The sequence below is a fragment of the Lissotriton vulgaris genome, chromosome 8 (assembly GCF_964263255.1).
Source record: "Lissotriton vulgaris chromosome 8, aLisVul1.2, whole genome shotgun sequence".
NCBI lineage: Eukaryota > Metazoa > Chordata > Amphibia > Caudata > Salamandridae > Lissotriton > Lissotriton vulgaris.
Window position 1 is genome coordinate 450035290 of NC_141696.1, and position 24691 is coordinate 450059980.

The 24691-nt window shown below is 46.3% G+C and overlaps 1 protein-coding gene across 1 annotated transcript in view; it reads left to right on the plus strand.

Moving 5' to 3' along the window:
• The window catches only part of LOC147697160 (ATP-binding cassette sub-family C member 5-like), a 2119944-nt gene that overhangs the window by 1337528 nt on the left and 757725 nt on the right, over positions 1–24691 (plus strand). The window contains exon 15 of the mRNA XM_086934231.1: positions 21059–21184. Coding sequence (XP_086790357.1) covers positions 21059–21184 — 126 coding nt within the window. The remainder of the gene's footprint in view (positions 1–21058; positions 21185–24691) is intronic.

Consider the following 24691-nt stretch of genomic DNA (forward strand, 5'->3'; position numbering starts at 1 on the left):
GCACACATACAGAATATGTGCTAAAGACTCTTATATTTACACAGCCAACATTCTTGATTTCGCACTGATATTTCCAATTTGGAGAGAGATCTTTATTTTCCCACACGCTGAAGCAGAATTGCATGAACTATTGGGACACACGCTGTTTCTCAACAAAGCACCCCAGCTGTATTACCGGCCTGACCTGCATTCTGCCGAGCGAGCGAGGAAGGCTCTGCCATCATCATAGACTCCCGCGCTGTCGAGACCCCCCACAGCCTCTCCACCGCCGTCCTGCTGTTTCCTGCCAACTGACAGCGGGGCCGCCGAGTGGAGCGAGGCGAGGGGCTGCCTACAACTCCCGGCAGCCCTCGAGGTCTCCAGCCACACCCCCTTGACGACGCGCTAGGAGGCGCATAAAGGGCGTTACTGCCACAGGGAAACTGACACACGCTGTTTCTCAACAAAGCACCCCAGCTGTATTACCGGCCTGACCTGCATTCTGCCGAGCGAGCGAGGAAGGCTCTGCCATCATCATAGACTCCCGCGCTGTCGAGACCCCCCACCGCCTCTCCACCGCCGTCCTGCTGTTTCCTGCCAACTGACAGCGGGGCCGCCGAGTGGAGCGAGGCGAGGGGCTGCCTACAACTCCCGGCAGCCCTCGAGGTCTCCAGCCACACCCCCTTGACGACGCGCTAGGAGGCGCATAAAGGGCGTTACTGCCACAGGGAAACTGACACACGCTGTTTCTCAACAAAGCACCCCAGCTGTATTACCGGCCTGACCTGCATTCTGCCGAGCGAGCGAGGAAGGCTCTGCCATCATCATAGACTCCCGCGCTGTCGAGACCCCCCACCGCCTCTCCACCGCCGTCCTGCTGTTTCCTGCCAACTGACAGCGGGGCCGCCGAGTGGAGCGAGGCGAGGGGCTGCCTACAACTCCCGGCAGCCCTCGAGGTCTCCAGCCACACCCCCTTGACGACGCGCTAGGAGGCGCATAAAGGGCGTTACTGCCACAGGGAAACTGACACACGCTGTTTCTCAACAAAGCACCCCAGCTGTATTACCGGCCTGACCTGCATTCTGCCGAGCGAGCGAGGAAGGCTCTGCCATCATCATAGACTCCCGCGCTGTCGAGACCCCCCACCGCCTCTCCACCGCCGTCCTGCTGTTTCCTGCCAACTGACAGCGGGGCCGCCGAGTGGAGCGAGGCGAGGGGCTGCCTACAACTCCCGGCAGCCCTCGAGGTCTCCAGCCACACCCCCTTGACGACGCGCTAGGAGGCGCATAAAGGGCGTTACTGCCACAGGGAAACTGACACACGCTGTTTCTCAACAAAGCACCCCAGCTGTATTACTGGCCTGACCTGCATTCTGCCGAGCGAGCGAGGAAGGCTCTGCCATCATCATAGACTCCCGCGCTGTTGAGACCCCCCACCGCCTCTCCACCGCCGTCCTGCTGTTTCCTGCCAACTGACAGCGGGGCCGCCGAGTGGAGCGAGGCGAGGGGCTGCCTACAACTCCCGGCAGCCCTCGAGGTCTCCAGCCACACCCCCTTGACGACGCGCTAGGAGGCGCATAAAGGGCGTTACTGCCACAGGGAAACTGACACACGCTGTTTCTCAACAAAGCACCCCAGCTGTATTACCGGCCTAACCTGCATTCTGCCGAGCGAGCGAGGAAGGCTCTGCCATCATCATAGACTCCCGCGCTGTCGAGACCCCCCACCGCCTCTCCACCGCCGTCCTGCTGTTTCCTGCCAACTGACAGCGGGGCCGCCGAGTGGAGCGAGGCGAGGGGCTGCCTACAACTCCCGGCAGCCCTCGAGGTCTCCAGCCACACCCCCTTGACGACGCGCTAGGAGGCGCATAAAGGGCGGCATCGCCCCCCTCGCGGGACGCGAGCGGGACGCTGGGCGAAGCCTGGGCCAAGGGTGGGCCCGTCCAAGCCCGTCACAGACCGGAGGAGACCGGGCCGGGCGCACCCCCCTAACAACTAAGTAAAGGTAAACCATTGAGGAAAGGCTCCTCAATAAAAAGTACAAGCACTCCTCCCCTCTGAACCAAATTCACCCAAGGTCATTACCTCTGCTCCATACCTGCTCAATAAACATACAATGACCACGAGAGGCTCCAGAAGCAAAACTATGAAAAAAAACGTAACAACTACCGTCGGTCCAATTGAACAATTCCTACACAAAGTAAATGAAACCATAGATCAAACAGTTATGCTGCTTGATCGTCGTGTATCATACGAGCTAGACCAAGCACGGCGCTCATCTATGGGCACCTTGGCACAGGCTCAAACACCAAATGCGATACCCCTAAATAAATCTACTATAGATACAAATGTTGAAATACACGCCCTACCTAACACTGTTGACTTATCGGTAACCACACAATTGTCACAACTGTCAAACTCGCAATCCTCACAGGATCTTGAACTGACCCCTGATATCTTCGCAAGCCTCCAACCAAAAACCAATGATCCAACACAACAAGAACTAAGAGGCTTAAGAGAAGGAGCAATTCCAAAACAAAACCCCTTACAATTACGATCTAACAGCCCAGTTCACATAAGTGTCACTAATCCAGATACTGCTAGTCAACAAATTCAGGAGAACATCGTCATCACAGATTCCTCTAAGAATATCATATCCGATGTCCTCATAGTTGAAGATCACGCAAATAGACCCAGTTCCAATAAGATTCGTCAAGACAAACCACTTGCCCGAGCAGAAAAAGGCACAAATCATTCTAAAGCAGATATATCACTGTTAAACAAAATCGCAGAAATGATAAGACATCAACTACAACCTCTACAAAAAAGCCTCGAGGTAATAGAAAAACAAGTGGCCATATTAATAGCCTCTGCAAAAACAACCACCATCCCAAAGAAAAATGATCTTCCTGTTCCTCTAGGCGCTGCCATCGACCCAGGAAAAGGAAATATAACTAACCCACCAAAACAAACAGTCAACAAACCAGTCCATACTACCACCACAAAAACTACAACGAAAACAGTCACAGAACTAGAAAACAAATCTATCAATCAAAATAACACCGTAAAAACAAAGTCCGATCAAAATAAACCAGTACTCAATTCAAGTACTCAAAACCAACCAAATACAGATTCCAACTCAGCAAACGCCGCACAGACAAATAAACCTTCTAAACTACCAACTGAGACCCCTTCAAGACTCGAACAAACACAGACCCACAATACCAAAACAGGACAAGCAAATAAGAGATGGAGAAAGGTAGTTAATCTCCCTCCTGAAGCAACTCCGTTCGTAGCCATCCTAACGGGCGTCCCCGAATTAGGCAGAGACTCAGAAGAACCTACATGGTCCCTACTAAATAAAGTACGCTATTGGTTAAATATCAACAGACCCAACCACCCTAATAACATTTCCAGAATAACCACGGTAAGAAGAGTCTCGTGGATTGGCCACCAGCCCAAAACAATCCCAGGAGACTGCATAATCGTAAATTTTGAAAATCCACGGGCAGTCGATTACACTTGCTCTTGGGATACCCCAGAATACAACGAAGGAATAAGTGTTAAACGTCTATCCTTTTTCTACCCCCGACAATCCCATCGCTCCGAGGACCCTACCTGGCCATCAAATTGGTCCTGGAGCCAACCCGACCAAGGACCAAGAAATTGGCATCAGGGAAATAGGGGACAAGGATATAACCAGAGGTTCCATCCACAGAACGACTGGGGATACGAACCCAGCAACCGAGGTGACTGGAATTTCGGTAGAAGACCACATCAACAAATGCATAACGAACCATGGTCGGGAATTCCGACATTTAATCATTTTAGCTGTCTAGACATGGTAGACTGACCACCATCACAGCCCCATTCTTCAAATCTCCCGCATAAAACCATCACGCCACCACTTCTGCCACCTACTGCTTCCAAAATAAATATCATACGAAAAACTCAGCCCGTAACAAAGCTAAGAATAAATGATGATACACCAAAACAGGGAAAACCAAATGGAGCCCGTCAGACCGAACCCACACGACAACATGGTAATTTGGTCCCGGCTGTGCAAAAACTGCCATCATCACCTTTAAATAAATGTCTGCTCAAAACAAATCAAATAATTGATTATCCAAAATCAAGCACACAAGAAAAATCCGTCCCCCTTAACAATCACCTGACAGACAAAGTTGAGCGGAACCTGTTGTTCTGGAATGTGGCGGGTCTTGCAACAAAGCATCAAGAAAAACCCTTCTTGGAACTGGTGCACACACAAGATTTAATATGTCTACAGGAGACATGGCTGACCGATCCAGTCCATCTACAGGGTTACAGAACATTCTTTTCAAAAGCTACCAAATCGCAATCAGGGAGAAGCAAAGGAGGCCTAATAACATACATCTCGAATCTTTGGCCCTGTCAAGATATAACACCTGTAGTTCTTCACCAGAACTATCAAATAATCAATATCAAAGTTACCATCAACATTTCTTATACAATAGTAAATTTCTACAACAATATGAGCTCAGAAGACCTATCCAAAACACTAAGTGAAATAACTGAAAAAATAAACATGCAAAAAACCAAATTTGCAAAAACTACACATACAATAATCTGGGGAGGCGACTTTAACTTACATATCTGCAGCCAAAGTAATGCACCTACCTGTGGGATCATCGACGAGTATGATAATCCCTTAACACACTTGGAACACACGGAAGAAGGAAACAACACACAAGCCACTATCTTCGAGCTAGACCTAGGGTTTGCAAATATGATAACGTCACCAACAACCCCATTCAAGCCAACCTTTCATGGAAGAGGGGCGCAAACACTAATTGACTATATCCTGGTTTCTACCACCAATGCAGACTCTATAAAGCAGTTTGAAGTGGTTAACAACGTACTTAGTGACCACTATCCCCTCAAATTAATATACCTCGAACCTGATCGCCACAAGAATCGAGTAAAGGACAACCAAACTCTATTATTACAAGACAATCTCACGTTAAACAGATTAAATGGCTTTACCTTAAAATGGGACACCCTAGACCAGGACCTTATTATCAAAAGAATAGTGGATAAATGCAGGCCATACATCGAAAGCTGCTTAAATCCTTTAGCAGGCGCAGACGAAATCCTGATTGACTATGACAGAATAGTGAAAACCATAGGAAATGAATTAACTAAGCCTAGAAAACAAAACAACACCCAAAGAAAAGGATGGTTTAACACCAAGTGCACAAAAGCCTACTCTACCCTAAAGAAAGCCTTAGCAAAGAAAGAACGAAATAGGGAAGAGATAGCCAAACTACGGAAAAGATACGCGCAAGCACTTAAAGAACGAAAAAAAGAGATTCAACACAATCTCTGGACTCAGCTTTTAAATAGTAGCTTGCAAAAAGACAACATAGCATTCTGGAGAATACTCAAGACTCCTTTCTTGGTGGGGAATAAGGAGGGTCCATCCTTAGACGTAGCAATCAACGCGAAAGACTGGGTGGTGTACTTTTCAGAAGTCTTCGGAGAGGCAAGAACTGAAGTTCCACCCACAGGACCAGCGCTCTCACCGGTGAAGTATCCATTAGATATACACTTTACTATCAACGAGACACAGAAAGCCATTAACTCAGCAAAAAATGGTAAAGCGCCAGGCCCAGACTCCGTTCCAATGGACCTCTATAAATCTCTTCCTGACCTTTGGTCCCCACTTTTAACAAAAGTACTGAACGCAGCTAAAGAAAGCACCCTCCCTAAATCTTGGTCAACATCAATCCTAATTCCCATTTTCAAGAAAGGTAACAGAGACAGTCCTTCCTGCTACCGACCCATCTCACTTCTGGATTCTGTGGGTAAGATGGCAGGAAGGATTCTCCTCAATCGTCTACAGGAATGGTCTCAGGAACACGGGGTCCTCTCAGATCTTCAGTACGGGTTCAGGGCCGGCCTGAGCACCGTGGACCAAGTTCTGAACCTAACTCTACTGGCCGCAAAGTACACAAGTGTCAAAAAAACCAGTCTCCACCTAGTCTACGTTGACCTTACGGCAGCGTTTGACTGTGTGGTACATACAAAACTATGGCTAATAATGCAGGACATGGGGATCGACCCCCCAATCATAGATTTTTTACGTGAGTTATACTCTGACGCCACAGGCAAGGTAAGATACGGGCTGGAAGGACAACTCACAGACAGCTTCCCAATACGGAAGGGGGTCAGGCAGGGGTGTGTACTGGCCCCTTTCTTATTCACGCTGTATACCAACGGTCTAGAGGCAGCAATGCTACAGGGCACAAAAGATTTTCCAACAGCAGGACGGCGACCAATTCCAGCACTGCTATACGCCGACGATGCGGTGATCCTTGCCCGAACTCCAATACAGCTGCAAAAAGCCGTAAATTATTACTGTACCTTCATGACCAACCTCAATCTGAAAGTAAACATAAAGAAAACTTTCGTGATGCATGTCGGCAGTAAAAGGAAAAAGATGAAAACAATTTTAGTAGATAACACACCACTCGAAACAACAAAAACCTACCCATATCTCGGAATTACCATAGATGAGGAGTTCAAATGGAAAGATGCAATTAACTCCCGCAGGTTATCGCTCATACGAACAGTCGGCGCCCTAAAAGCCTTTTCTCTCCGTCTAGGGAAAAAACCCCTGGCGGAGTTGTTAAAGATATATAACGCAAAATGCATCACCACGGCTATCTTCGGTGCAGGAGTTTGGGGAATGGCAAACGCTGAGCAAATCCAAAAGGTTGAAAACACCTTCCTCAAATTCTTACTAGCAGTCCCTAAGAGCACGACCACCCTTGGATGCCATTTAGAACTTGGACTAGAATATATCTCAGATCTGATCAAGATCCAACCCATAATGCTATGGCGAAGAATATGGGCAACGGAAGAATGTACACTCACAAGAGCAATTATTGAGGACTGCATGGACTTAGAACACATGGAAAAGATCAGGGGGCTTCAGTATGTAAAAACCTTCCTCACAGATATTGGCCTACAGAGGTTCTTCAACGACCCACAGTCAGTCACAGACATAGCAAAAAAGGAACTAAAAAAGATATGTCTGTCCCACTTAAACCAACTAAGACTGATGTCAGAAATAGGTAAACCAGCAGTTCAACATAGCCTCATGATACAATCTGTTCCGTCCATGCAACCATATCTACAGGAAGACCTGACACACTTCGAAAAGCTACTGTTAACCCGTTTTAGGTTCAATCTTTTCCACATCATGGTTTCATTCCCCACCCAAAACAACTGGACATACACTAGAACACCATGCCCCTGTGACTCCACCTCTCCACAGTCCACAATCCATGTCCTCTTCTTCTGTACCTTCTATACACCATTCCGGAAGAGATGGATTCTACCTATCCTAAAAGTAATGAAGATCAGAAGATGTCGCCCAGCATTTTTGGCACTGCAGCATTTGGACAATCTACTAGTCTCAAGATCCGTGGCGCATTATCTTAAAGTGTGCCTTAAACACCGTATGAACTTATAAGCACTACGTGAACCCATCTAAAAATGGCCTCTAGTAAATGCATTTTTGCACAGAATACAGTGAACAAATTTTTAATCCATATCATGTACTTTTTAAATGTATCTATTTTTATCAGTGTTTTTTACAGTATAAATTTGTACTTTTGTGGTTTTCATATTGAAATCCGAATAAAGTTAATTTTGAATTTGCATGAACTATTGTTTTATGTTCTTTGAGAAATGAGCTGAAAGGTATTCCTGCGGCTGCCTCTTTTTGTAGGAATTGATCACTGTCCAGGTGTGGCGTCTTCATGTGTGAATATTCTTGTCAGTTGTGTTGGCCAAAATTTTGGCTGTGGCTTTAATTGCCTGATAAAAGACCGCTTTTCCTATACGCACCGTCCAAACTTCGTGCACACCTAATTCTTCAATTGCCTGCATTAAGCAAGCTCCCCAGGATCCTTTTTTATTGATCAGTTTTCGTTCTTCTATTTCCTGCCAGCACAAGTTATCAATAGAGTCTCTTTCAGATGCGCACAGTCTCCAACATACCTTAACAAAGGCTGCTTTGCTTTGAAATGTTTGATTTATCAATCCGAACCCAAGACGGACTTGCACCGGAGAAGCCGATTTTGATATGTTAAAAACTGATTTATATACTCGTTTGAATTTTTTTTAGGATGGTTGCTTCACAACCCTTCATCATTTCTGTGCCATACGTAACTGTTGGCATTAACTGGGCACGCAGGACTGACAGCTCAATTTCCTTTTCAGTAGCTTAAAACCATAAATTAGCGATTGGGCTTTTGCCATCATTGCTGCAGAGTGCTGTTTATACTTCATTTGATGGTCGATATTAAATCCTAGAAATTTATAAGTTTCGGATACCTCTACCTTTTTCCTTTCCGTGAACCAGGAGAATGACTTGTATTTGCAGTCTACCAGTTGAACCACTTTCGTTTTTTGCTGATTTAATTCTAATCTTTGTTTGTTCAAACACATTTTTAGAGCTTTCGTGCTGTGTTGTAGTCCTATTGGGGTTTGGTTTAATAGGACGATGTCATCTGCATACTGAAGATATCTTATTTCCTTGTTCGCCAGAGAAGGCGGGTGGCAGTTTTCATTCTGAAGTGCTTCTGCAAGGTCGGCAAGATATAAATTAAGCAAACTGGGAGGTAACACACACTCCTGTTTTAATCCGTTCCTTTTCTCTATTTTGTTAGTCGCTTGTCTGCCATCTCAAATATTAACCTGCACCCAGGTTCCGGTATATAACTCAATAATAAGCCCTCAGCAAACTGCTGTTACTGCCCCATTTAGCCAATTTTCGCCATAAGAGCTCGCGAGGCACTCTATCGAATGCGGATTTAAGGTCTAAAAAACAGGCAAAGAGCCAGGGCTTCGTGCTTTTTGCCTTTTCAGCTAAGAATGTTAATGCTGTTAAATTTGTTGATGTTCCCATCCCTGCCGTAAATCCTGTTTGGAACCGCAGTATAATCTTTTTGTCCTCTGTCCATGAATTAAGGTGCTCCAATAGGCAGGAGGTGTAGAGCTTCGCTTCTTTGTCAATTAAGGCTATGAGCCTATAATTTATTGGTGATGTGGATTTCCACTTTTAAAAATCGTTTGAAAGATGTTAGTTACCTTTCCACAAGTCCGGGATTTGATTTGTGCGATACAGCTTGTAAAATAGAGGAAAAAATGAGTGAGCCCAATATATCACGTCTCCTTTATATAGCGTTTGGGGATTCTGTTCGGTTCTGTCGCACCTTCTGGCTTTAATTTCTTTTTGATTTTTATCAATTGATCTGTGTCTGGTATTAACAATGTATTTGCGTTGTGATGTATATTTTTCACGTTTTCTTTCTCGTAAACTGTTTTGCAGCGCCTTGGGACCCTCACGGGTGAGTAGCGCAATTTATAAACCCCCTGATTGATTGATTGATTGATTGTCTGTCAGTCAGCGATTCTTGGAATAAACGGTCTCGCATTATGGAATCCACATCTATGCTGCCTTTGTTAACCTTAGGTTTGAGATCTGCGTACATTCCTTGAACGTGAGCTTCCCATGAGGAAGCATTTATTCTCGCATTTTGTTGTCTGTTCTTTCCAAGAGCCAATCCGTTTATCAACTGCCAAAATGTTTTGCTATTCGAGTTTTTACTTGCCATCAAGAGTTTATTCCACAAGTCAATTTTTGATCTTGTTTCGGCTTTCCACCAGTTTTTCTTATATGGAGTTCTTAATTTTTGCAATCTTATTTTATCCGGTTGGATTCCTTGTCTAAACTACTTCCTGATTTTCTTAATTTCTTTTAATATTAGCTTTTTTTGGTTTTATAATTCTATGTCAGGACCGGAGGCTTCACATTATGCTTTTCCTTCTTCGCTGTTTATTACGACCAAAACTCACAGCAGCCCAGAAAAGCACTCAAGTCCAGACATTTCTATATCCCAAACAAAAGGGATTAGGAGCATTAAATCAGAAAAAATACATCAGAAAAACTACATATCCCATCAGTCCATGAGTATCAACATAATAGTAGTCCTTCCATAGTGTCCATAACGTAAAGATAGGGCATCCATCTTGTGCCATCTTCCTTTTTCTTCCCTGCTTCGCAGCCAGTTAAGTACCTTTTGCTCATCTCTCACTTAAATTGGTTTTTATGGGGTTTTTTGCTTGCGTTTGTTTATTAAATTCTATTTATGGTAGCTTGCTATTTTATTGTCATTTTGGGGGCTCTGTAATAACCTTTGCTACTGCGCGTTGCATGTTTATTCCAACAGAGTCCTTTGATCGCGGGGGCGTTTTTGCCCCTCACGCGATGTCCCCGATGTGATTGCGGCGCTGTTTTGGCCACTAGAGAGAGCTGTTGCATCTCGTTCTCCTCAGCGCAGTTTGCTCTCACTGACGAGAGCCGCGCTGAGGAGGAAAAGCCGTGCCGGAGCCTTGCCCACCGCCTCACCGTAAACGCCCGTTCAGGGTGTATTGCCACAGTTGTGAACGCCCCAATGGGGTATGTATTGGTGGTTCTACCGCGAAGACGCCTACGGGCGGTAAGGGTGCACCAACAGCGGTTTTAACCGCATTTGTCATTACCGGCCGAGTTTGGCGGTTACCAAGGTGTTATCTATCCAATTTCACAAGCGTGTAGGGAGGCAGCCCAGACTCATCTCTTAGAGAGGGTCTGCGCGCGCAGAGGCTGGTGCTGCCTCAGTTAATTTCTGTTTCCACCAGCCCCAGAACATTAATGCTATCCTTCGGCTGGCCCATACTCTGGTACTGCGGTTACCAGTGCGGACCTCAGCCTGCCTTAGGCTAATAGCCAGGGGGTTACCAATTATGGCAGAGGGATACTACGCAGAAGAGGAGGAAACTCATCAGTATTTATACGATGATGAGTTTTATGAAGCTGTAGATAGCTCAATTAACAGATGTGTGCAGGAGATAGTGGTTCCCATGGAGGACAGGCTTTCCGCTCGCATAGTAGAAGAGTGTGCAAAGCTGGCGCAAGCGAAGTCAGGGACCTCTGGGGTTAGCTCAGCACCCTTGGAGGGAGACCCACCCGCACCTAAAAATGTTTGTAAGGACGAGGGCTCCGGGGGAGCGCAGGGTGTAGACAGGGACACCTTTGAGCACCTACGTGATGCTTTTTTGGCTAAGGCGACCGATCCTACCCCTGCGCCACTCCCGGCCCTGGGACCTTCAGTGCCGACGGGGACAGCCCCTTCCTCCTCGGGAGGGATCTCCCCAGCAGACAAAGATGACGACGAGGAGTCGGTGTGTTCTTGGAGGCCGTCCAGCTCCGCGGCCGAGTTACTACAGGATAGTTCAGGCATGCTGGACCCGGACGAAATCATTCACCGGAGGTCGGCTGCTTGGACACTTGAGGATAAAGTTGCAAAGTTTGTGGCTAGGCACCTCCGCAAGCCCTTGGAGAAGGAGGCGAGGAGCTGTCTGAGAGGAGGGTATCTACGTCCCACTCTGGAAGGGAAAGTCGCCATGACACCAGAGCTGGATGGCAAAATGGCCACGTCATGGCAAAGTTTGTCGAAGACCCCCGGAAGGTGATTGACCGTTCCTGGCGCTCATGCCAGGACAAGCTGTTAGACACAGAAGGCCCTATTACAAAGATCTTAGATATGGCTGAGGAAGCGAAGGTATTGGGCTCCCCCATATCCCCAGACGTGCCATCAAATTGGGCGCAGAGTGTCATCATATTTTTGGGGTGGGAAACAACCTTTACAACGCAACTTTTACAACGCACTACCATTACAACGTAGTCATTGCAACGCAACATCCCTTACAACGCATGCCATTACAATGCAACCATTACCACGCATGACACTACAACGCATACAATTACAACTCATGTCATTACAACGCAGCCATTACAACACATACCATTACAACGCATATCATTACAACGCATACCATTACAACGCATAGTCCCTTTACACTATCCAACACTTACCCTACTGTTGCACCCCCTGGAGTTAGAATAGTAACTTTTACCCCTACACTATTTAACACTTACCCTACTGTTGCACCTCCTGGAGTTAGAATAGTAATGTTTACCCCTACACTATCCAACACTTACTCTACTGTTGCACCCCCTTGGAGTTAGAATAGTAATTGTTAGCCCTACACTATCCAATACTTACCATACATGCAATGTAATGGTATGCATTGTAATGGTATGCGTTGTAAAGGTAGTAAGCGTTGTAATAGAATGCGTTGTAAAGGTAGTTTTTAAATATTCGTTGTAATGGCATGCGTTGTAATGGAATGCGCTGTAATGGATGTTGCGTTGTAAAGGTATGCATTGTAAAAGTATGCGTTGTAACGTCATAAATTCTTTTGGGGAACGCCAACTGTGCCCTCTTGAGGGAGCGTCGTCACTCCCTATTGATTCAATCGGATCCCAAGATGGGGGATTTGGCGTCTTCTGAGGCGGGAGCAGTAGCGCAGGGCGGCCTATTCGGGGACCCTTTTATCAAAGAACTGGGAAAATTCGTTTCAACTTTCACCTGCCTGGACAAGGCCCAGTCCAGTATAAAAAGGGTATTTCAACAGCATTTTTCCCGAGGGGGCCGTCGCGGTAGGGTCCACGCGACCAGCCGTGGTGGCCAAAATTTACCCAACAAAGGGCAAGGCTCCGGCAGAGGCCAGTACAACACCTCAGCCAACTACAGCAACTTTTACCGGCCAATGCTTCAGAGGGCGCGGCGGTTTCAGGAACGATGCCAGAGACAATGGTTCCCATGGTAAGTGTGATTCCCTGCAGATCAAGTGCAGATTGGAGGCCGGCTGGCGGATTTTTCCAGGGGCTTGGGCAGCAATTACGGCGGACGCATGGGTCCTTCAAACCGTGCGCGGTTTCCGTATAGAATTTTACGATCGGCCCTGCCAACTAAGGGATCCACACCCTATAAGTTTTTCCCTGGCCGATGCGCAGTTGATTGACGAAGAGGTCTCGGCGCTGCGGCGCAAAGGGGCCATTTGTCAGTCAACGCGGCATCCCTACGGTTTCCTCAGCAACATCTTCCTAGTGGAGAAAACGGACGGGGGCAAGAGGCCCGTGATCAATCTCAGAGAGTTCAACGAGTGAACGACTACCATCATTTCAAGATGGAAGGAATTCATCTTCTCCGGGATGTTTTGCTTCCAAACTACTGGATGGTCCGTCTGGACCTCAAGGACGCGTCCCTGGTGGTACCCATCCATCCTCCCCATCATCGATTCCTTCAGTTTCTCTGGAAGGATCAGGTTTTCGAGTTTACGGCCCTTCCATTCGGGCTTTAATCGGCCCCTTGATGCTTCACCAAACTGTTGCATCCGGTGGTGGAAGTCCTTTGGAGCCAGGGCATTCGGATGATTGTCTACCTGGAGGACATCCTTTTGATGGCCCAGCGCTCGACAAGTTGGTACTTCAGCTCAATCAGATGATTTCCTTGTTGCAGGGCCTCGGTTTCATCATCAACGAAGACAAATCAGTCTTCACCCCATCTCAGAAAGTGATATCTCCGGGGTTCGTTGTGGATTCTTTGCAAGCCTCTCTAAGTCTCCCATCCCAGAAAATGGCCAAAATTCGACATGTGCTGAGGCAGACGATTTCCAAGTCACACACTTCCCTGCGTTAGATTGCCAGAGTGGTAGGACTTCTTTCCTCCACCATTCAGGCAATCTTTCTGGGGCCCCTCCATTATCTGGCCCTTCAGTGCCGCCTAAAAGCGCATCACCTCAGGAGAGGTTTGACTTCCGACCAGCTGGTTCAACTATCGGAGGAGGTGAAGGGGGAAATGACCTGGTGGCTCTCCCATATGGAGGCATGGAACGTCCGAGAAATTTTTGGGTCAATACCGGACTTAGTAATAGAATCAGATGCCAGCAGGCCAGGCTGGGGCGCCCGCTGCGGGGATTGCTCCACAGGCGACGCTTGGTCATCAGAAGAGCAAAAGCTCCACATCAACTGTTTGGAGCTTCTGGCAGGATCCTTTGCAGTCCGCTGTTGAACCAGGGATTCAGCAAAATCATGTGTCCTCCTACGAATGGACAATGTCTCAGCGCTTTGATACGTCAACCATCTGGGCGGTCCTCGATCCCGAACCCTAGCAGATCTGGCGAAGAATTTTTGGTACTATTGTCTGGCCCATCACGTCTCGGTGACGGCGAAATACCTACCGGGCCGAGCCAATCAAGTGGCGGATTGGCACTCGCGGTACCTGCGGGATTCCAGTCTTTGGAAATTGGACGTTCGAGTGATCCAGTGGTTGAACGCCCTGTGGGGTCCTTTCTTGGTGGACCTGTTTGCGTCCTCCTTGGATTACCAACTACCGAGGTTTTTCAGTTGGAGGCCGGATCCTCTCGCGGAGGCCACGGATGCATTTCTCCAGAATTGAAGTCAAGAACGGCCTTATGCATTCCCTCCTTTCTCGATGGTGGTGCGGGCAGCGGCCGAACTTCGCCGTCAGAATGTGGAGGGGACAATGGGGACGCCGTTTTGGAGGTCACAAGTCTGGTTTCCAATTCTTCTGGAACTTTCTTGGGATTCTCCAATCCTACTCCCCTGGCTCCCTCGTCTTCTTCTTAATCCGGACGGGGACCCGCATCACCTCATAATGCAGAATTCTCTCCGCCTCATGGCATGGCGACTTTCCGGAGACGTTGGTCGCTCCCAGGCTTTTCCGGAATCGGCTGAAATCTTTTTGTCAAAGGCCTGGGCGAGCAGTACCGCAAAAAGGTATTGATCCGCTTGGACCAGGTGGGTTTGTTGGTGTCTTCGACGGGACCTGGATCCCCTGGTCTTAGGTGTCATTCCCATTCTGAATTTCCTGGCAGAATTAGCATCGGGCGGTCTGGCGTACTGCACCATTAACGCAATGCGTTCTGCAATCTCGGCGGCGCATGAGCCAGTGGACAGTTTTGAGCATCCCTTTGTGTGTAAACTGCTAAGGGGCGTGAGGCTTTCTTTACCACCGGAACCGCGCTATTCAGTCCTGTGGGACGTCAACGTGTCCTGAATCTTTTTCTTTCTTGGCAACACAACAAGTACCTTTCTTTAAAAGAGCTGTCTGCCAAATTGGCTATGCTCCCGTGTTTGGTGTCGTGTCGTAGGGTCTCGGATGTGCGAGCCTTGGATATTTCAGCGAGGATTTTTTCCCCAGAAGGGGTTACCTTTACCGTGGGACACCGCACAAAGTCTGCGATGAGATCGATCTCATATCCAGCGTTTGTGGACTTTCCCAAACTCTGTGTTGTTCAGTGCCTTTAAAACATATGAGGATGTCACTATTGAGCTTTGCCCTCCGGGCGAGAGGCAGTTTCTCATTGCCTTACGGAAACCACACAAAGCTGTATCCTCTCCCACTATAGCCAGATGGGTGCAGTAGGTGTTGCAGGAAGCAGGCATTGATACTAAAATGTTTGGTGCTCACTCGGCTAGGAGGTCCATGGCCTCAAAGGCTTTCTCATTAGGAGCGTGTTTGGAGGACTTGATGCGTGCAGCAGATTGGTCCTCGGATTCCACCTTTAAAAAGTTTTATTTAAAGCCGGTGGTGGATATTGCAAATCTAGTGGTAAGTAAGCTTTAAACAAGCATAATTTGAAGCCTCGCGTCCTGACATAGAATTGAAATTTGTCTAGCTTAGTAACGGTAAGTTTCAATTCTATTAAGGACACGAAGGCGAGGATTATCCCTCCCAGACCTCCTTGGGAGATCCCACCCGTATGGAAGTAAGTAAGCAGGTTTTGCTTTCATTGTCAATTTCATTTGTGTTGTTACTGCAATTCTTATCCCTGTGAGGAGTTTGCTTTGAGAGATCTACTTGGTCTTTCGACGCTTACGCTGTTGTGTCTCTTCCGCTAGGTAAGGAAGGTTCGAAACTGGACCGTTGAAATATTGGCGTGACTCGCACGAAGAAAGAGGAAGATGGCACAAGATGGACGCCCTATCTTCATGTTATGGACACTATGGAAGGACTAATATTATGTTGATACTCATGGACTGATGGGATATGTAGTTTTTCTGGTGAATTTTTTCTGATGTAATGTTCCTAATCCCTTTTGTTTTGGGATATAGAAATTTCTGAACTTGAGTGCTTTTCTGGGCTGCTGTGAGTTTTGGTTGTAATAAACAGCGAAGAAGGAAAAGCATAATCCTCGCCTCCATGTCCTTAATAGAATTGAAACTTACTGTTACTAGGATCTAAATATATCATTGTGTGTTGTACTGAAATTATTCTCACTTAGTTGATTGTTTGCTTGACATTTTTCCAATAATGTATTCTTTAACATTTCCCATGCTTTTTGCCGTTCACCTTCTTCTAAATGCATATTTTCTTGTGGATTTAATTTGCTCTTTGTTACTTCTATGGAGCCTGCACAGGAGTAGACCTCCGTTATGAGCGTTTCTGGCCTTGTGCCTCTCCATTTCAGGTTCTTTAGATTATATACTTGGGGCCCCAAAGTTAATTCTTTAATTGATGATATCAAATCCGTTTTATACATTATCCTGATGATTTGTGGAAAATGGTCGCTCCCAGTGCAAGGAGTTATTTGAAATTGGCATACATGAGGCTTTCCAAAGTCACTTACCAATGTGTGGTCAATAGTTGAGGTTTTACCACCACTTAAAAAAGTAATTGACGAAGGTGAGTCATCTTTTGTGTTTCCATTCAGATGGTTTAGCCCTAATTGTTCTCGTTGCGTTCTATATGCGTTCTCACTTTGAAGAGTATTCTTCGATTTCTTACACAGATCTGTATTAAAGTCTCCTGTGACGATAAACAGGGCTGATTTGTGTTGTCTCTATATTGTTTGTATTATTTCAAGCTACAATTTCATGTGTTTTCCTTTTGTTTCTTTTTTGGGATGGATATAAACATTTATTAGAATGATTGCTCTTGTCGAGATGCTCGCCTTCTGATTATCTACCTTGATTGATAAGAACCAGTTTAGTCCGGTTTCCAATTTTTCTGTATGCCAGTTGTGTTTTATTGAACAAAATATGGAGAGACCCTGTTGGGTGACCAAATTTCGCAGATCTATTTGCTACCTCAGGATGAGCTGTATAGTCCGTAATGTGTATTGGAGATGGACTCCATGTTTCCTGCATCAAGATTATATTGTGAGCTTGAAGGAATGCCATAACGTCATTCTTTTGTAGTAAGTTCTGTAGCCCGTGAGTATTCCAGGAACACATTTTGATGTTGGTGTTTTGCTCCATGTTATGGTTTTCTATTGATTTGTCAGGACTGCTTTATGGCTCGATTATTGTTGGGCCATAAACTACCTTGATTGTTTGCAGGGGTGCCATTGTTTGTTCAGGAGGATCCACACCCTGGATGTAGCTACTTATAAACTTGAAAATTGTTATATTTTTGCGGGTTCTCTGATTTAAACCTGTAACCGCTGCTCCTCTTAAAACTGATCTCCCTCTTTCTAGTGAGGGAAGCAGTGGTCCTGGATAATGCAGGGGCTCACTCTTGTAGCTCAATCCCCATGCTTTAAATATGTGGTGCTTTGTCAATACAGGGAGGGATGGTGGGGAGTCGGAGGGGGTGGCTTGCTAGATCTCTGAGCGAGGATTGGGTTGTAATATATACTCTGTATTGCACAGCCTATCCTGGGCTTTTGAGTGACTGCGACTCGGCAGAGCACCCAGGGACCACAGACACTACGGAGGCACTGCCTCCCACAGACTCGTTTTGAGTATTACCGGACCTAACAGGCCAATCCCCTCCGCAAGATAATTTTGCCCTAACGGAAATGAGGTGGACATAACGGAACGACCTGTACCAAACAGGCGAATATCAAAACGAGGACCCATTTATTAAAATTCCCTGAAACCCCCCGACCCATATGGGCGGTTGTGTGGTTAACTTTTTATACCAGGCAAGCAAATGTATGTATTGTTAGTCCTGATGATGGTCCCGCAACATTGAGCATATGGGATCGAAACGTCGACTTGTTTTAAGTGTTTTCACAGCCCTACTATTATGTCTGATTTACGCTGTGTCTAGCACTTTTATTGGCACTACTTTCAATGTCTACTGAATTATAAGTGGCCAATCATGCTCCTTCTTGCCTAAAAAACTCCCCTTGTTTGTTCCTGAAAACGGTACAGGATTGTGCCCTTCCACACCCCAGTATTTGTTTCATTGTAAAAAATAAACTACCCTGTCCGGCTGGACAGTGGCCAATATAGTTCCCATTGTGGACTATTGTTTATCTGATTTTGAATTTATATACTCTTGGGGACCACTGTTATTTCTAGACTATAGCTACCCACGGTCCCCGGATAACCGATTGGGTTCCCTTGTTGTTGCATACAGACAGCCTATCCTGGAACATGCACGTTCGGTTAGATCTGTTCACCACAGTAGAGAACGCACAATGTCAGCAATTCTGCATGTTGGAATTTCCAAGGAGCCACTCGCTCTGCAACGCTTTTCGTTGCGAGTGGAACAGTGGCTTCCTGTATGCCTTTCCGCCTGTACCACTTCTGCCCAGAGTGCTCAAGAAGATCAAACGCAACCGGGCCCAAATCTTTCTTGGGGCTCCGTGCTGGGCACTCAGAGTCTGGTACACAGAGCTCCTGAGCATGGCCATCGATCCTCCACTCCGACTGCCTCTTCAGGAGCATTTTCTGTCACTGCAGCAGGGGAGGGTTCTGCACCTGAACCTGTCCAGCCTAAGCCCCCTTTCTTCTCTGTGCATCCGAACAAAGTGGTGCTTAGGACACAGCTTTTGTTCCTTCCCAAAGGGGTAACGCTCTTCCACATGGAACAGACCCTTACTTTGCCCACCCTTTTCCCACCTCCACATCCTTCCAAAGAAATGAAATGAAATGAAAAGGGGACTTGTATAGCGCGACTGCTGCCCGAGGGCGTCCAAGTGCTGAGTAGACGGCATAGTACTTTGAGGGAAGTGGGGGTGGTTAGTTTTTAAAGAGGAAGGTTTTTAGCTCTTTGTGGAAGGACGAGAGGATCCGGTTGGCTCTTAGTGACTGAGGGAGGGAGTTCCAGAGTTTGGCGGCATTGAGCGTAAACGACCTGCCTCCTGCTCTGCACCTTTTGATTCGGGGAACTGCAGCAAGGCATGCATTCATTGATCGAAGCTGTTTGCCAGGGCAGTAGGGGGTAAGAAGAGAGTGGTTGATCATAGGGCCGACTCTATGAAAGGCTTGGTGGGAAATGCAAAGGGCCTTAAATTTTATTCTTTCCCTAACAGGGAGCCAGTGGAGTAATCGAATCCCTGCTTTGGCTGATTCTCTGCGAGATATTTGGAGTAGGGTTTGAGCTGCGCAGTTCTGAGTCCGCTGAAGCTTTTGTAATACGTATTCCAGGGCTCCCAGGTAGAGGGCGTTGTTAAAGTCAAGCCGGGACTGAATTAGACCCTGAATGACAACTTGTTTAGCTTCAAAGGTACAGAATTGGAAAGATCTTTCTAAGCATCCGAATGAGCCCGAAGCAAGTTGCTGCGGTTTCGGTTGCCTGGGTATTGAGGGTAAGAGATGTATCCAGCCAGACTCCTAGGCTTTTTATGTTCTCCTTCGGCGATGGAGGTGAGCCTAAGCTGGAGGGCCATAGCTGGTCGATGGTGGTGAGAGAGGGAGGGCCGAGAAGCATGATCTCGGTTTTTTCACCGTTCAGTTTTAAAGAGGATGCTGTCATCCAACTTCTTACCTCTTCCATACAGGCAGCCAGGTTGACTTGCGGGTCCGGAGAGACTCCACTATCTGGACCCCAAGCGTGTGCTATCTTTCTACTTTGATCACTTGAAAGATTTCCGGGTGGACAATCAACTCTTGGTTGGCTATGTGGGTGCCAAGAAAGGTTGGGCTGCTCAAGGCGGACCATCTCTAGATGGGTTGTCCTTTGTATAAAAATCTGCTATGCTTTGGCGGAGAAGGAACCTCCAGTGGGGCTCTGTGCTCATTCTACCAGAGCTATGGTGGCCACCACAGCTCTTGCTCGCTGAGTTCCACTCCTTGACATCGATCAGGCAGCCACATGGTCATTCTTGCCCACGTTCACTAGACATTACTGCCTGGACTGCCAAGTCTGGAGGGACAGCTATTTTGCCTGTTCTGTCCTCCAGGATTTTCTGGTGTGAACTTAGTTCGCAGACCCTCCTCCGGGGTTGGTATTGCTGGGGTATCTATTCTAAGGTAAGGAATCTATAACTAACAGTCTCTTTCAGATGAACAAGTTACTTACCTTCAGTAGCAATGTATCTGTAAGAGACATATGTTAGTTATAGATTTCTTACCGCCCCACCCATCCTCCCCGCTCAGCGACCTGACTTCTAGGGATAGGGACTTCCTTGCAGGGCCGTGGTTTAGCGCACCAGTGGCCTGTGTCTTGCATGGCTCTGCGCTTCTAGCGTGGAAAGTTGTGTCAGAAGTGAGGTCAGTGCGCAGGGGCGGCATCCTTATAGACAGTGCAACGTCAACCCGGTAAACGCGAGGACAACGACAGACGCAGAGTCAACGGACACAACCTACGGACACGCAGGGGTACTGCTGAGAAAAATTCTCCGGATCCAGTCTGACGCCTGGGGGTATTTCTAAGGTAAGGAATCTATAACTAACATATGTCTCTTACAGATACATCCTTACCGAAGGTAAGTAACTTGTTCATCTCTTCCTGCACCAAAACAATGCTGGCTGTAAAGCAGACACCCTTGCACAATAGTGCAAGGGTGCCTGTGTTGGTGCTAGTTTGCATTTGGTGCATCAGCGCAGAGTAGATATGGCACAATGCTGTCCTTTCCATTTGATGAAATGGAGCAGGTTGTCCTGCTGCGTTGTGTTGTGCCAAATATTAGTAAATCTGCCCCTTAGTGTTTTACATGCAAGAGGAACATTTTACATCTGCCTAGTTCATCTTGGCATTGCAGGTGTTTACTCTAGCTGAATAGGATTCCATGACTATATAAAGAATCAAAGCAGAAATTTAAATGCTGAGCTTTGCATAACTGTAAGAAGTAATGAGGAGTGTTTTTGAAAAAAAAATACATTTATTAAATATTCTGGAAATATTTCTCAGTTTGACACAAACCTTCTTGTGATTGTTACAGTACCTTGTGAACTGCGACGAGGTCCTATTTATGAAAGATGGATACATTGCTGAACAAGGCTCTCACCGCAATCTGATGAAACAGAAAGGAGACTATGCTATATTATTTAATAGCATGCAATATGCGGTAAGAAGATACACTTGTTATAGCGTCTTCCCTTAATTATTTACCCTTACATAGTGAAAGCCATCTTGTAGAGCCATTTTGTGGAACCACATTGCTCAAGTTACCTCTTGCATAATGTGGAGGTGACTGAATGAGACTTTAACGATGTATCCCTCTCACTAAGCCTGACTATGGAAACACTAAGTGGCTCAGACACCTAGATATTGATGATGATGTGTGCGACATTGTTGAAACTTTGACTTGTGTCCAAGGTTGTAGGGTCAAAGCTTGTGTATACTCCCCCATTTGCTGTGACCATTATGTCTGGCCACTGGTTAAAAAATAGGATGGATGTTGTAATTGATGATGCAGACTTCGCAGATGTGGGTGCATTCAGACCGACATACCCAGACTGTGAACCCTGGATTGGAGGTGTTACTTTGCTGGATATCCCTGTAGCGCTCAAATCTGACAAAATATTTGTGCCTGTGACCCTGTTTGCCATTATGCCCATGTATTAATAAGTCTATGTCACTGTGTATTTAAAGGTATCCAATTTTGACCTCATTTATCCGTGGACATTAGAGTATACTGGTGTTTCTATTATAGAGCCTCTAGTGGCGGGTGTTGCAAAGGGAATGCCAATTGGTGTTATGCCTTTGACCATAGCAGCCTCAACATTGCTGTGGGTTGTTAAATCTCGAAAGTATACATCTTTCTTCAATCAACTTGACTAACCTTCTGTTATTCCATTTGTGTCAATTTTGCTCCTGCCCCAGTACAACTTTCTGGTCCCAGGAGTGGTTTGAACATTTTTGCCATTTGCGCGATTCAAATTCACAAACGACAGAAAGATCCACTGGTCGTATACTGATATTTATCATCTACCACTTGTCACTGCATTCAAGGTGGAGGTGTGTGGTTAAAAAAAAATCTAAAAATTAAGCTGCTGTTTGTTTGAGGACTGTTTGTGGCTTGTTCTAGGACTTAAGCTGCAGCATGAGTCAAGGAGCTTGAGAGGGAAGGCCAACTGCTGCTGGCACATGTCTGTGCTTAGGCTCAGCTGCGCGAGTTGTGAGGCACATGAGAAGCTCCAGCGCAAGTTCTCCCTTCAACTGACAGCACATACTCTCCATCCTTCACATTCGTCTCATATGACGCCCATTGGGACACAGACATCACACTAGCAAAGCATTCTGGGATGGCAGCCTGATGACGTCACGCGCATGGCTGCCACCTGAGCAAGACTTCAAAATACCAGGACACAACAGGAACACAAAATAGGACTTTACACACTTTATAGTACGAAAATACAAAATAAACAAAGCTCAACACTCATTTGCCAAGTAAAGGGCAATATGTATTGTAGCAAGCTCCCATATATCAAATGGCAATAATGCACATGTAAAGTAAATGCATATAGTGAATCTATGTACACAAGAATAAATTCATAGAAAGATAACTCCATGTACACAAGAATGAGTAATTTGAACTTGGAATACTTCACCGGTTGTCTGTTTAGCATCATCCTGACCAGAATGACTGGGGAACCCGTAAGTCTCAGCAGGAGGTCTCAACCGGAAACAAAAGTCCTGGGCTGTGCGTCCACTCCCAGGAGAGTTACTGTCAAAGTGCCGAGAGGTCTCTGTATTTATACTCTTTACTAACACAGAGAGGGAAATCTAGAAGCTCACCCTCCCTTTATCCGCACTCTGGGTGCTGGCTACACTTTCTGCGTTAAGGTCACTCAACTGAGCTGACCATGCTCCGATTAGAACTGAGGCAGAATTCTTCACATTCTTATCCTTGGACACTGTACGCATCGCATCTCTCTCGCTCGGTGAAGTGAGAAACTTAAGCAATCTGTATGTGTGCAAGTAACCGGGGCCTGTCTGCATTTGCAGCTGAAAGGCAGGGTCAGACCGACACAAGATGAAACCGTGCTCATAAATGTAATTAAAGCAACATGCAGTCAATGGTCAGCACGGTCTCACAATGTATAATTGCTTGTAGCACTACAAATTAAATTTGGATAAATTCAAAGAAATGTGTATGCTCATCTTCGCTTCACGATCGTTGCTATGACACTGACCGGCTAAATTCAGTCTTCTCACGATCACTCCTATGGCACATGATATTTCAAGAAATCGCTTTTATAGCCCATTCTCCCTCTTTCGGGTGACACCCTGGCATTTCAACAAATTGCTTTCTCAATAAGCACACATGGGCTTTATTTTTGCATTATCTGCAATAATTTTACTTTTTCTGCACATTCCCCTATTTTCCATGATTCTCCTACTTTCAGGTGACATTGTTCCATTTCAAGACATTCCTCTGTCAATATTGCAGCGTGTGCATTCTTCTTTATAACATTCTGTGGCTATAATTTTGTTTGTCTGCAGATTTGCATTATATTTACAAATTCTTTATTATGAACCACCTAGAAAGTTAGCACTATTGTTCAATCACGTAGGTGTGGCTGGGCAGAGTGTTTTCCACAATCTTCTCCTAGTTGCAGCGCCAGGAATGGGGAATGGTCTGACCCGGAACACAGAGTGGAGCTTTCCTCTGTAGGATTCCATCGAATCATGGTGATACTCTAGGGCGTCACTTTCACTGCCACACTACCTGAGGTGACTCGGACAGTCTTTTTTGAGTGGAGGGCTACGCTTCGCAATACTGGATGGAGCTCTACACTCACTCAAAAGACTCCTTTGTGTCAGGACACATGGGTTGGAGAGGTGGCGGCGCTGGAAGGATTTAAGCGATGGGGCGTTATAAGGCATCACACAATCGGATGTTTGGTCCAGAACGCACATGCACTTTTTTTCAAGAGCTCTAAACTGAATATGCATTATACACAACACAATTCAGTAAATATTTGCAATTGCGATATTCACTGCGTACATCTCACAAGGTACATCACTCTTGAAATTTTCCCTTATGTTGGGTGCCCTAAAAAAGTGTGGTGTCTCCCACAAATGCCGCACACTAATCATCAATGCCCCCAATACACTGAGTCACCTTAGAACTCGGTGGGACGGCTGGAGGGGATCCCGAGAGGATGAGGATTGGAGAGATGCAGTGATGCCTCCCCAGAGTCATCACGATATCCTCCAGAATCTGACAGATACAAACATACTATTTCAAGTGTGCATATCTCACTTCTGACTCTTTGTTTAAGGCAGGCCTCCTTGCAAGCCCTGAATACTCTCGCTGCTTCCAGCCCCCTTCAGACTCCTACCAAATGGTTTGGTCCTGCTGTATCATAAAACGATACTGGGAAGCTGTGGTTATGGAACTTTCAGAGTTATTGGGATGGGAAGTGGAACTTTCCCCACTGCTGTTACTGTTGAGGTACACAATGCAGTGAAGGGCACATGGGTGGACCTTGCTCTACTGGGTGCGGAAACTATGGTGTCTGTTGTAATTAAAGAAGTCCTTGAGCCAGGTATATATAACACGCTGGATTTAATAAAGCTTAGTACCAAGTCAAGTTTCAAGTAGAGAAGTAAAAGATGACAAAGT